General features: G+C 39.5%; 1 protein-coding gene across 4 annotated transcripts; it reads right to left on the minus strand.

The window, feature by feature from the left end:
- Positions 1–1,074: 1,074 nt before the first annotated feature.
- Clec4e (C-type lectin domain family 4, member E) lies at positions 1,075–7,058 on the minus strand. 4 transcript variants are annotated; one of them, XR_005503275.2, is made up of 7 exons: positions 6,838–7,057; positions 6,067–6,162; positions 3,734–3,823; positions 3,510–3,661; positions 2,806–2,921; positions 1,738–1,950; positions 1,075–1,618 (listed from the first exon to the last, which is right to left on the minus strand). XR_005503275.2 is itself a non-coding variant. In XM_039108010.2 (6 exons), the coding sequence occupies exons 4-6, from the start codon at positions 3,549–3,551 to the stop codon at positions 1,794–1,796; spliced, it is 315 nt and encodes a 104-aa protein (XP_038963938.1). In that variant the 5' UTR covers positions 3,552–3,661; positions 3,734–3,823; positions 5,067–5,225; positions 6,067–6,133; the 3' UTR covers positions 1,075–1,793. The 4 variants fall into 4 exon arrangements, 3 of the variants coding, with proteins under 3 accessions (XP_038963938.1, XP_038963937.1, NP_001005897.2); XM_039108010.2 differs by lacking the exon at positions 6,838–7,057 and adding an exon at positions 5,067–5,225 and having other exon boundaries at positions 1,075–1,950; positions 6,067–6,133; NM_001005897.2 differs by lacking the exon at positions 1,075–1,618 and having other exon boundaries at positions 1,762–1,950; positions 6,838–6,918.
- Between the last annotated feature and the right edge of the window lie 6,575 nt (positions 7,059–13,633).

Raw genomic sequence — 13,633 nt, forward strand, 5'->3', positions numbered from 1 at the left:
TTAATGGTGTCATTTTCAGGTATCTGTCATTTGTGAATATGACTGGCTTACTACCCTATTTTTGTGACTAAAGTTGTTTTTCTGTAACCTAATGTACAAAACACTACATTCTTGATGTTTCAACTCGATGATCCCCCTATCTCCAATTTTCTGAATCGGCAATTTATGTTAAGGTAAAATAAACTTTCCCCTGCCCAAGCTTCTTTTGGCCTATGTGTCATCACAGCAATAGAAAAGTGGAAACATCCAAAAGGTCGCCTGTCACAGTCACATCAGCTTCATCCTAGAGATGGAGGGATGCCACAATATATACAAGTCAATGAATGTAATCAATCACATACATAAATCCAAGGACAGAAACCACATGGTTTGTGTGATTTCTTTGTGGGCCCTTTGATGCAATCCAGAACCTTTAATAAAACTCCTAGAGATTCTAGGGACACAGGGGACATATCTCAGTATAATAAAAGCAATGGAAAACATCCCAAATTCCAACATGAATGGCATGAAACTCATGAAATTCCACCTCCAGTTGAAGATTATCAGTTGGTAATTTCTGGCTGCTGGAACAGGTGGAGTGTGGGATGTGGTTTCTGAGACGCTATCTATGTTCCAGTAGAAAGTCTTATACCCAAGTGCATTCAGGAAGCACTGAGTGGACATAATAGGTTTAAAACCAAAAGAAGCACATGAAATTGTCAGGGAAAAACAGTGAGGTGAACAGGGGCAGATTGTAGTGAGGAGAATAAGGATGGGTTCATCAAAAGTGAATTATATAAATGCATGAAATTTTCAAACAAAAATATTTTAAAAATGAAAAGTCAAATGCATGGTCATAAGATTTCTTTGTATTTAACAGGCTATCAATTTCAAAATCAGATTGTTAGAAAGTCTACTAGAAATGCATGTGAAGAATGCTAATATATCAGTTTAATTTGTTTAATTTCCCTACTCAAGCATATATGTTTATTGCAGTGTGTGAATGCTGCTGAAGGTCCCTTTAGGACTGTCTGAAAGAAACGTGGTCTATATTGACAGAATGTCAGGCAATAAATGCAAAGTCCTGAGACAGAAAAATGTGAAATTGAATTTATAAAGGATAATTTTACTTTGAACTCTGGTTCTACTTGAGCGGTAGATACAGCTACAGGTGAAATCCAGTTGATAGAAGAGAACACAGAGAAAATGGGGGTCCAGGAAGAGTGGGCTGTATCACAGTTTGTTAGGAGCTAAAGTTTGTCTGGCTTCTCCATATGAAGATAGGATGAAGGCCATGCCTTTCTTCCAAGCAGCAGATAAGTTTCAAGACTCAAAGATGCATCTTTCTCACTGTTGGAGAACATTGAAGTGATCTATGCATCAATGGCATGAGGAGCTAAGCTTGTCCCAAGGATGGAGAATAAATGGGATGACATGGTGACCATCCAAAGTCTCTTTCTACAGATGTCTTCTTTGCTGGACTCAGTACTTGGTCTCTACCTCTCCCTTCATATCAATTCCCTTGGGGAAGACAGATGTGAAAAGGAGGTTCCCTTTTGTCTTGCTGCATTTATTAGAGAATTGCTTTGTATATTCTGAAAGGAGAACTTTCAGGTTATGGCGAGAACGTCAGATGATTCTGTGGATTTTTAGCCATGGAAAAAAACTCATTTTACTTATTTCATAATAACACATACATATGTGGCCTTTCTGATGCCCGACAGCCATTTTCTTGTGTTGGATTTTAGGTGTTGTTACCTTCACTTTTGTTCTTCCTTGTGCATGTAAACCATGTCTTCTGTGTTCCCTTGCACCTAGTCCAAAGGACTTATTTCTGGCATCTCACAAATCCAAGGCATACTGAAGAAACAGGATACATCATTCCAGTTCTTCCTGGGGTTTGAAGAGTCCCTCATGGTGGCACAGTCCTCCACAAAAACTATGTTATTGGGCTCTCCAGCATCCCAGAAGCTGTGGAGGCAAAACACAAGAGATCTTAAATTTCAGAAACAGGAGGCTCGATATAGTAAGCAACTTACATACTTGTTATTTTACTATCATTTTGGGAGATGGGATTTATAATCTCCATTTTATCAGTGAAGAAAACTCATTTACCTATGCCATCAGCTGGTGGGATCTTACTGTATTTCCATGCTCTTATGCAGATCCATGGATTTGAACCCAGAAAAAGGCACCATGGTGAGGATTGCTGGCCTGGCAGATGTGCTGCTTCTGCCCTTCTTCCTCACACCACTCTCACTCTCTGTGCTCTGCTAGAGTCTGTGTTTTCCTGGGTCACCCTTCCTGTACAGTGAGTCACATCTTCTCAGGTTTCAGGGCAGCTAAGTCCCTGAATTCACAGCTGCTGCTTTATTGAATTATGTGATTTCAACAAAAAGAAATAATGGAAACCAACTGGAAACTCTTAAAGTATGGTGTTCCAATGACGCAGACCATTATTAAGGGGAAAAAGAACAGGAACATAAGAATATTCTGTTTTTTCCAAGTTATTATTTTTTTCCATTATTTCTATTTTAGGGCATAACTCCATTTTTACCCTTTTAAAAATCTGCATTGTAAGTCAATGGTTCTTCAGTTCTTTATCATTTTCACCTAACATTTCTCTTTTATTCCTTTGGCAATCATAGGGAATGGGAAAGCTAAGACCTGTACCTACCAGTTTCTTCTTCTTGCATGCATTCAGTATCACCAGTGATGGACCTGAACTTGCATCATTGTAACAAAAGCCAACCTGAGAATTTCCCTCAGTATGCTTTCACTTTAGGATTATCCCATGTGATAATTTTCCTGCAGAGCAGTACTTACCTCAGGGACTCTGTGAAAGGTGTATCATCCACCCATCGCCACTGACCCTCCACAACCTGGTCTGTCAGTCCAATGTAAAACTCTTTCTTTCTGGGTTTTGTGCGAAAAAGGAATTCCTAAGGAAGACATACAATTAATAAGAATAATAATGATAATTAGTAGATGAAATCAGGTATTTTCATTCTGAAAAAAATGTTAAAAATAATTCGTTTTTAGAAGAGGTGAAGCAGAATTGAGACTAAACCTGACAGATAAGCATGCTTAAAAATGTAAGATTACTGAAGGCTATCTCCTAATTTTTTTTTATTGTGAGAAACTACAAGTAAGAAAATTCAACAGATGAAGACGCTCTTAAGTTCTAGGACATTCTTAGTAATCCATCCAATGTTTCTCTATTTTTAATGGCAACCACATATGATGTATCTATTTATTATGAGGAAGTAATAAGCCTGAAGACAACCTGTGTTAGATGTTTGCCCTCATTCATACAAAGTATCCACCAACAAAATAGTCTAGGGTTAGCTTCTTACCCCTCCCCCATTACAGTTAATATGGAAACTCCTCCTGTGAATAAGCCAAGAGACAGTGACAGAGACTGCCACACCATTGGCAACAGTAGCAGATCAAACATCACAGGTTCCAGTGGACATAATCTGTAGAGAACATGGCAGGCATCAGCACTGAGATGCCTGTTGGCCAATTACCTGCTCTTCCCATGTGTTGATAACCACCAGGTGAGCCCCCATGTCTGAGCAATTATTTAGACTTGATGGCCAGGTTAAGGTGGTTGTAGAGAAAAAGTAGCAACTAGATTGAAAATGTTTCCAGTTCAAAGGGCAGCAATTCTTGACTGAACCTAGGAGGAGAAAGGCTTCAGACAATGCCCAGAAACTTTGCTACTGATACTGTGTGTTCCAGAGAGTTATACCTGATGCTTCAAGGTAGCAGGAAAGCTCCTTAATAGTTTTATGTGGCTGTAACTTCTTCTGCCCATAAATTTGAAAACTGTGATATGTTACTGTAAGAGGAAAGGAATGTAGTTAATGCTTTGGGTCCTTTTCAGTGCTGAAGCCCTTGCCCTTTGTTTTGCCCTCATAACAAAATAGCCAACAGTGGTCACAATATTTCCTCACCAAACATCCTCCCCTCCACACTGGGATGCCCTTCCTCAAAGAAAGAGTAATTCACATTTAATGGCTTTCCTCACATAAAAAAAAATAAGCTATTTTTCTGATACATGTTTGCAGTCCTTTCTGAGCTATATCTAACCATCTAAACCTTCAATCCATAAAAAAATTGTTGTGTTCTTTGTCCTGACCAGGTATCTTAGCTGCAGGTTAACTTTTCAAAGAGAAGGCTAATCTAATGATAGTGTTCTGAGAAGGAGAACTCCAGAGCACCAAGAGAATGGAAAATATGCACTGCAAAAATAATTAGAGATGACTGAAATTCAGTTATAGTTGAGTTTTTGGCTTAGGAAATAGCCTAGAACTTGAGGACAGATACGGAGAAAAGTGAAATAAAAAGATATTATCCATCTGGTCAAAAACTCCACAGCAGGGAACATCGCAGACCCTCACTGAGTCTTTGAATACCATTGCTCATCTTAATCAGTGGTTCTCAACTTGTGGGTCTTGACCCCTTTGGTGGTTGCATATCAGATATCTTGCATATCAGATATTTATTTTCATTTCTATTCATAACAGTATCCAAATTACAGTTATGAAGTAGTAACTAGGTAATTTTACACTTAGGGTCACCATAACATGAGAAACTATTTTAAAGTGTCGCAGCATTAAGAAGGTTGAGAACCACTCAGCTAAACTAATGTGGGGCATGCAGACAATGCTGCAAGAGGAACCGGTATGGAACTGGTGAGGTAGAACATAGTCCGACATAAGGAAATCTGAGAACTTGAAAGGGGCAGGAGTAAAACCAGCTCCTTCCCTCTTTCCATGTCTGCTTTAGAGCACATAATCAGGCAACCCCTAGCCGGGTAGTTCATGAACCTAGCACCTAGAACACCTCTCCATGAAAATGAGGTATCTCAGTAGCCTTAGCTTTCAGCCAATGACTTTTTCCCTCCCTGGATAGTCTCATGCCCTGAATCAAGTGTATGCGTTCAAACCTCTCCCCCCACAACAAAAGAAATACTAACAAGCTAAGATCATCTCAGAGAGTTGCTTCATTAAAGATGTCAGAGAAGGCCTCCACTTAAAAGAGCCGCAACACTAAGATTCTTAGAGAACACACACACACACCCCACTTGATTCCAACCAGACTGGTATCTTGTTTCAATCTTTCAGCCCAGCCTGTAGCAGCGACTGACAGCTCCAAGGGAAGAGGCAGACTGTGGACCCCACACTTTCAGGACTTTGCTCTGCCCTCTCCAAGCCAGCATACCAGCAGCATCGGGACACCTCGAGGGGAGACGTGGAACCCAGAAACAAAAATTAATATAGTGCCAAGTTGCTGTTTATGTATTTGTGTTTATATCCATAGACAGACAAACAGAATTCAGCCTGATAGACCATGCTGTCATTCTGGTGACTGACAGAGGATGCAGAAGCACAGGACCACACAAGGTGCTGAGAACAAATGATGGATAGTGTTCATCTCTAAACCAGATATTAATCACCCACTTCATGGCCCTGGTACACTGCAGAAGAGGGAAAGGATGTAAAAGCCTGACTATTAGGAGATAGTTGAGAAACGTCATCTTCTGGATAGGACACAGCTATTATAATCCGAAACTAACAGTGGCTTACTGGGTTTGCCAAAGAATGTGTCCATTCATTCTCAGATGTGGTTGGAGGAGTGCAGATCCTCTGTTGGAGTATTTCCTATTGATAAGTTCAGGGAGTAGGGAAAGTGCTCCCTTCAATTGTGTACTCTGAGTGACCCTATCATCTTCCAATGGATGCACTTCTCCAGTGATTGCACAGATGACCCATGTTAAACTAAATGGATCACAAAACCAAACTAAAAGTCATGAAATTGGTAAAGGGACCAGGTGGGATTGATCCTTAAGGGAGGGACATAGAGGGAGTGTGAGAGAATGAGTAATTGGAAAACATCACATACATGTATGAAACTGTTAAACAACAAAAATGGCCAAGGAAAATAAAATATAGCATACACATAACTTTGTGAAAACAAAAACAAAAGGCCTCTTTATACAAAAAGTGATGCACCAAGCAAGTTTCTACCGCTAGTGTTTGCTATGGAGAAACAAGTGTGACTTTGATCTTCAGAACCCACCAACACATCTGGTGATGAAACAGACACTGAGAAACAGGATGGAGGCCCCAGCCATCGTCCATAAAAGCACTTGGGAGTTTTTGAAGCATTCTCTCTCTGTAGGAAGAAAGAGAAAATACACTAGATCTTCCCAAAGAGCTACGCAAAAGAAGTTTGAATTGACTCTACCATTACTCCTTCTAGTCCCCATGCTTGCCCACACATCCGTGCCCTCTGAAGGTTGCTGGTCTTCATCCCCCGAGCTAACAATTCAGGAGAGTTGTGTGGAAGCATCTGTTTCTGGGGGGCTGCTAGCCTCGAAACCACACCATAAGAAGCACTGAGCTTTTCCTTTCTACTTCCCCTGTTTAAAAAAGCTTCTGCACTTTAAGGCCTTCCCTCCATGCTTCTGCCCTTTCTTCTCTTCTCATCTTACCTCATGTTCTCTCTTTGCTTTTCTAGCCTCTTCTCAGCATCTCAATTTTAAGCTTTTTGTAAATTAGACAAAACATTCCTTATCCCCAACATACATTTTACAGACAATTAGAGTAAATTCCACAGAAGTGAAGGACTTGTTCAAAGACACTCAGAGTATCACAGAAGGTAGAAACAGTGAACAGGCAGGCTCTGCCTCCCCATCCCCACTCCTTCTTCTGGACTCCTCAGAAAGAGTTCTGACCTTTCCTCTCTTCTGTTTTTTTCCACCTCACTACGGGCTTTTCCATCACCCTAACCCTTAGCAAACTTCTAATCGGAGAGCTAAACAAGCAAAGAAAGACTTGCAGGTCATACCTGTGTGGTGTGATGCAGGCGATTTGGTTGAATTCATTCTTCCCTTTCCTTCTCGTCTCAGTTTAGAAAGAGCCCCTGAAAAGTGGGTCTCAAAAGGTGAATCCTTTGCTCTCTTTTTAAAAGTTCAAGCCTAAAAAAAAAAAAAAAAGTTCAAGCCTAACAGACTTGGATAGAACAGTATGCTAACGTACTCTACAGATGTGCAATTAAGTCAGAATTTCCTCTCTTGCACAAGGACAAGGAGTTTATTGGATACCACGCCACTTCTCACTCCAGACCACAAAAGAGGAAATGATGAAGTATATGGTAAACATTAAGAGGAATGGCAGAGAGGCTTCAAAACAATTCTGTTATTTTGGTTGGTAAATGCCTTGCTTTTCTCAAAGTCTAACTTGGTCCCAATTTTCCTTTGTGGAAACACATTTTGTATTCTGGTTGTTTTCATTTTGTTTTGTTTTGTTGTCTGTGTCAAGCACACATTTCTTCACAGACAGGAGGCTGAGAGTCTCTATCTACAACCAGCACACAGCTGGGCACAAAATGTGCATATTTACAAGTTAGCAATAAATGCTTTCTTTTGGTCTTCTGTTCCTTTTCCTTTACCAACTCTTAGATGCTAACTGTGTGGACTCACTGACTCTTTTTTACCAAGGTGCTATCCACCAGATTGTTTCATAGATCAGTCTCACATGACTTTGTGAGTCAATTCAGTTTCTTAAACTGACACACAATGTCTAAGGACTCATTAAGTACTTTAATTCTATTGGGAAATTTTAGAGGAGGAACAGATTTGAGTGTCAGAAGAAGCAATTTTAGTTAGACATTAGAACTCAGGGCTTCCCTGGAGTGTGAGCTTGATATAGGATGTCTTTCCTAAACTTCCCACAAGTTTCCTAAAGACTCTTTAGTGTCTGTAAAAGTCACCTTAGTATCAGCTGTCTTAAGGATGTGAGCGTTAGGAGACAGAAGTGATACACATATGACTTGGTAATCCCCGTGCTGGATGAGTCAGATTTCCTTTGTGCTACAATATTTTTTGCCTAAAGGAAACTCTATTATTTCCATAGATTGGAAAATTTTTCTCTGATTCTTTTTCACAGACGCATGGACTTTTTCAAGTATCTCGAGTAGTATTTGAAAATTGATAGGGGTTGATTGAGTTGTCCTGAAATTCCATAGGTAAAGCTTTGGTCCCTAGAGAGGAGACTTGGTGAATGTATAGAGATGAGCTCTTGTGAAAGAGCCACAGCTTCAGTGGCTTTGAAAGAGTCTGAGCTATTTCAGTCTTTTAAGGTTTCTTGACTTCTATCATGATGTCATGATAGAAACTCTGTTTCTGTATCATTGATCAAGATTCCTTTGGTAGCATGACTGTTTGGGCTAGATTAACTTTTGAAATTCATGAGCAAGATAGGTTTTGCTATCCTCTAGGATTTTTCCCTAAGTCTTTTTCTTCACTATAAAGTATTATGTTTATTTCCTTGGTTGAGTTTATTTCTACATTTTTGTGGTTGTGTTTTCCCTTCTCTATCTGTCCCTCACTCTTTTTATTTGTGATTATTTCCTATGTTATTAAGGAATATGTGTATGTCTTAACTTTCAGTATTTGTGATTGTGAATTAGGAATTCTTGTGTGCCTATCACTTTAATGCAAGTGTTTATCATCTCTATGAGCCTTTTGGTGGAGGCTTTAAAGTTTATGTGTAAAGTTACACTATATACAGCTAAACATATTTTGACTTCCTTACACACACACACACACACACACACACACACACACACTCATTCATTATTACTCTAGATAAGACTTCAAGTGCTATGTTGAATAGGAGTGGAGAGAGTAAACTTTCTTACATTGCTACTGATCTCAGTAGAAATGATTCATCCCCAGGGTGTTGGCTATGGGCTCATCACAGACTGAGTTATGCTGAGTTATGTGCCTTCCTTCCAGTCTTTGCCTCTTTCTGGCCTTTGTCATGAGGAGATGTTGGGTTTTGTCAGAAGACTTTCCAGAATGTAATGAAGTGATCATGTAATTGCTGTCTTTGAGTCCACTTAGCTGAATGACTTCATTTCGTGATTCTTTGTGGTTTGATTCATCCCTGAATCTCTGCACCAAGGCCAACTTGATTAACATAAATGATCTTATTTTGCTATGATTTTTTTTGTTAACTTGAGTATTTCTTATATACATTTCGAGTGTTATTCCCTTTCCCGGTTTCCGGGCAAACATCCCCCTCCCCACTTCCCTTCCTTATGGGTGTTCCCCTCCCCATGCTCCCCCCATTGCTGCCCTCCCCCCAACAATCTAGTTCACTGGGGGTTCAGTCTTAGCAGGACCCAGGGCTTCCCCTTCCACTGGTGCTCTTACTAGGATATTCATTGCTACCTATGAGGTCAGAGTCCAGGGTCAGTCCATGTATAGTCTTTAGGTAGTGGCTTAGTCCCTGGAAGCTCTGATTGCTTGGCATTGTTTTTCATAAGGGGTCTGGAGCTCCTTCATGCTCTTCCAGTTCTTTCTCTGATTCCTTCAACAGGGGTCCTATTCTCAGTTCAGTGGTTTGCTGCTGGCATTCGCCTCTGTATTTGCTGTATTCTGGCTGTGTCTCTCAGGAGAGATCTACATCTGGCTCCTGTCGGCCTGCACTTCTTTGCTTCATCCATCTTGTCTAATTGGGTGGCTGTATATGTATGGGCCACATGTGGGGCAGGCTCTGAATGGGTGTTCCTTCTGTGCCTGTTTTAATCTTTGCCTCTCTATTCCCTGCTAAGAGTATTCGTGTTCCCCTTTTAAAGAAGGAGTGAAGAATTCACATTTTGATCATCCCTCTTGAGTTTCATGTGTTCTATGCATCTAGGGTAATTCAAGCATTTGGGCTAATAGCCACTTATCAATGAGTGCATACCATGTGTGTTTTTCTGTGATTGGGTTACCTCACTCAGGATGATATTTTCCAGTTCCAACCATTTTCCTACGAATTTTATAAAGTCATTGTTTTTGATAGCTGAGTAATATTCCATTGTGTAGATGTACCACATTTTCTGTATCCATTCCACTGTTGAAGGGCATCTGGGTTCTTTCCAGCTTCTGGCTATTATAAATAAGGCAGCGATGAACATAGTGGAGCACGTGTCTTTTTTATATGTTGGGGAATCTTTTGGGTATATGCCCAAGAGAGGTATAGCTGGATCCTCAGGCAGTTCAATGTCCAATTTTCTGAGGAACCTCCAGACTGATTTCCAGAATGGTTGTACCTGTCTGCAATCCCACCAACAATGGAGGAGTGTTCCTCTTTCTCCGCATCCTCGCCAGCATCTGCTGTCACCTGAGTTTTTGATCTTAGCCATTCTCATTGGTGTGAGGTGAAATCTCAGGGTTGTTTTGATTTGCATTTCCCTTATGACTAAAGATGTTGAACATTTCTTTAGGTGTTTCTCAGCCATTCGGCATTCCTCAGCTGTGAATTCTTTGTTTAGCTCTGAACCCCATTTTTTAATAGGGTTATTTGTCTCCCTGCAGTCTAACTTCTTGAGTTCTTTGTACATTTTGGATATAAGGTCTCTATCTGTTGTAGGATTGGTAAAGATCTTTTCCCAATCTGTTGGTTGTCATTTTGTCCTAACAACAGTGTCCTTTGCCTTACAAAAGCTTTGCAGTTTTATGAGATCCCATTTGTCGATTCTTGATCTTAGAGCATAAGCCATTGGTGTTTTGTTCAGGAAATTTTTTTCAGTGCCCATGTGTTCCAGATGCTTCCCTAGTTTTTCTTCTATTAGTTTGAGTGTATCTGGTTTGATGTGGAGGTCCTTGGTCCACTTGGACTTAAGCTATGTACAGGGTGATAAGCATGGATCGATCTGCATTCTTCTACATGTTGACATCCAGTTGAACCAGCACCATTTGCTGAAAATGCTATCTTTTTTCCATTTGATGGTTTTGGCTCCTTTGTCAAAAATCAAGTGCCCATAGGTGTGTGGGTTCATTTCTGGGTCTTCAATTCTGTTCCATTGGTCTATCTGTCTGTCTCTGTACCAATACCATGCAGTTTTTATCACTATTGCTCTGTAATACTGCTTGAGTTCAGGGATAGTGATTCCCCCTGAAGTCCTTTTATTGTTGAGGATAGCTTTAGCTATCCTGGGTTTTTTGTTATTCCAGATGAATTTGCAAATTGTTCTGTCTAACTTTTTGAAGAATTGGATTGGTATTTTGATGGGGATTGCATTGAATCTGTAGATCGCTTTTGGTCAAATGGCCATTTTTACTATATTAATCCTGCCAATCCATGAGCATGGGAGATCTTTCCATCTTCTGAGGTCTTCTTCAATTTCTTTCCTCACAGTCTTGAAGTTCTTATTGTACAGGTCTTTACTTCCTTGGTTAAAGTCACACCGAGGTACTTTATATTATTTGGGTCTATTATGAAGGGTGTCGTTTCCCTAATTTCTTTCTCGGCTTGTTTCTCTTTTGTGTAGAGGAAGGCTACTGATTTATTTGAGTTAATTTTATACCCAGCCACTTTGCTGAAGTTATCAGCTTTAGTAGTTCTCTGGTGGAACTTTTGGGATCACTTAAATATACTATCATATCATCTGCAAATAGTGATATTTTGACTTCTTCTTTTCCGATCTGTATCCCCTTGACCTCCTTTTGTTTTCTGATTGCTCTGGCTAGAACTTCAAGAACTATATTGAATAAGTAGGGAGAGAGTGGGCAGCCTTGTCTAGTCCTTGATTTTAGTGGGATTGCTTCAAGTTTCTCTCCATTTAGTTTAATGTTAGCAACTGGTTTGCTGTATATGGCTTTTACTATGTTTAGGTATGGGCCTTGAATTCATATTCTTTCCAGGACTTTTATCATGAAGGGGTGTTGAATTTTATCAAAAGCTTTCTCAGCATCTAATGAAATGATCATGTGGTTTTGTTCTTTCAGTTTGTTTATATAATGGAGCACGTTGATGATTTTCCGTATATTAAACCATCCCTGCATGCCTGGGATGAAGCCTACTTGATCATGGTGGATGATTGTTTTGATGTGCTCTTGAATTCGGTTTGCCAGAATTTTATTGAGTATTTTTGCATCGATATTCATAAGGGAAATTGGTCTGAAGTTCTCTTTCTTTGTTGGTTCTTTGTGTGGTTTAGGTATAAGAGTAATTGTGGCTTCATAGAAGGAATTTGATAGTGCTCCATCTGTTTCAATTTTGTGGAATAGTTTGGATAATATTGGTATGAGGTCTTCTATGAAGGCCTGATAGAATTCTGCACTAAACCCGTCTGGACCTGGCTCTTTTTGGTTTGGAAACCTTTAATGACTGCTTCGATTTCCTTAGGAGTTATGGGGTTGTTTAACTGGTTTATCTGTTCCTGATTTAACTTCGGTACCTGGTATCTGTCTAGGAAATTGTTCATTTCCTGCAGACTTTCAAGTTCTGTTAAATATAGGCTTTTATAGTAAGATCCAATGATTTTTTGAATTTCCTCTGAGTCTGTAGTTATGTCTCCCTTTTCATTTCTGATTTTGTTAATTTGGACGCACTCTCTGTGTCCTCTCATTAGTCTGGCTAAGGGTTTATCTATCTTGTTGATTTTCTCAAAGAACCAACTTTTGGTTCTGTTGATTCTTTCTATGGTCCTTTTTGTTTCTACTTGGTTGATTTCAGCTCTGAGTTTGATTATTTCCTGCCTTCTACTCCTCCTGGGTGTATTTGCTTCTTTTTGTTCTAGAGCTTTTAGGTGTTCTGTCAAGCTGTTGACAAATGCTCTTTCCTGTTTCTTTCTGCAGGCACTCAGCGCTATGAGTTTTCCTCTTAGCACAGCTTTCATCGTGTCCCATAAGTTTGGGTATGTTGTACCTTCATTTTCATCAAATTCTAAGAAGTCTTTAATTTCTTTCTTTATTTCTTCCTTGACCAGGTTATCATTGAGTAGAGCATTGTTCAATTTCCACGTATATGTGGGCATTCTTCCCTTATTGTTATTGAAGACCAGCCTTAGGCCGTGGTGGTCCGATAGCACGCATGGGATTATTTCTATCTTTCTGTACCTGTTGAGGCCCGTTTTTTGAGCAATTATATGGTCAATTTTGGAGAAAGTACCATGAGGAGCTGAGAAGAAGGTATATCCTTTTGCTTTAGGATAGAATTTTCTATAAATATCTGTTAAGTCCATTTGGCTCATGACTTCTCTTAGTCTGTCTACATCCCCGTTTAATTTCTGTTTCCATGATCTGTCCATTGATGAGAGTGGGGTGTTGAAATCTCCTACTATTATTGTGTGAGGTTTTGCTATGATCTTAGATTTTGTTTGTAAATATTTAATTGTCCATCTTGCATCTGTATCCACCAAAACTATTAGACTCTAACTTTCCCTTCTGTGGCATTTTTATCTGGGACTGTTATCAGGGTAATGTGGTCTTCACTAAAGGCTCTGGAAAGATTCCTCTTCATTTTATTGAAGTAATTTGATATCAGCTATTTCTTGAAGTTCTGGTAGAATTCTACAATGATTTCTGTGGTCTCAGCCTTTCTATTACTTGAGAAATTTGTTGTCATTATTATTACTATTGCCCAATTTTGCAGCTGATTATAGATTTGTTTATTTACTTCCTGGTTTAATTTGAGTATGTCAGATACATCTAGAAATTCATCCTTTTTTATGTTATCCAAGTTAGTAGTGTAAAGGTATAGAAACATGTCCTCATGGTTTTCTGAATTTCATGGCTGGCTGTCACAATGTCTAACTTCTCATCTCTAAATTTATTTCTTTGAGTCTCTTTTCTCCTTTATTTGCTTAA

Source organism: Rattus norvegicus, chromosome 4 (assembly GCF_036323735.1).
Source record: "Rattus norvegicus strain BN/NHsdMcwi chromosome 4, GRCr8, whole genome shotgun sequence".
NCBI lineage: Eukaryota > Metazoa > Chordata > Mammalia > Rodentia > Muridae > Rattus > Rattus norvegicus.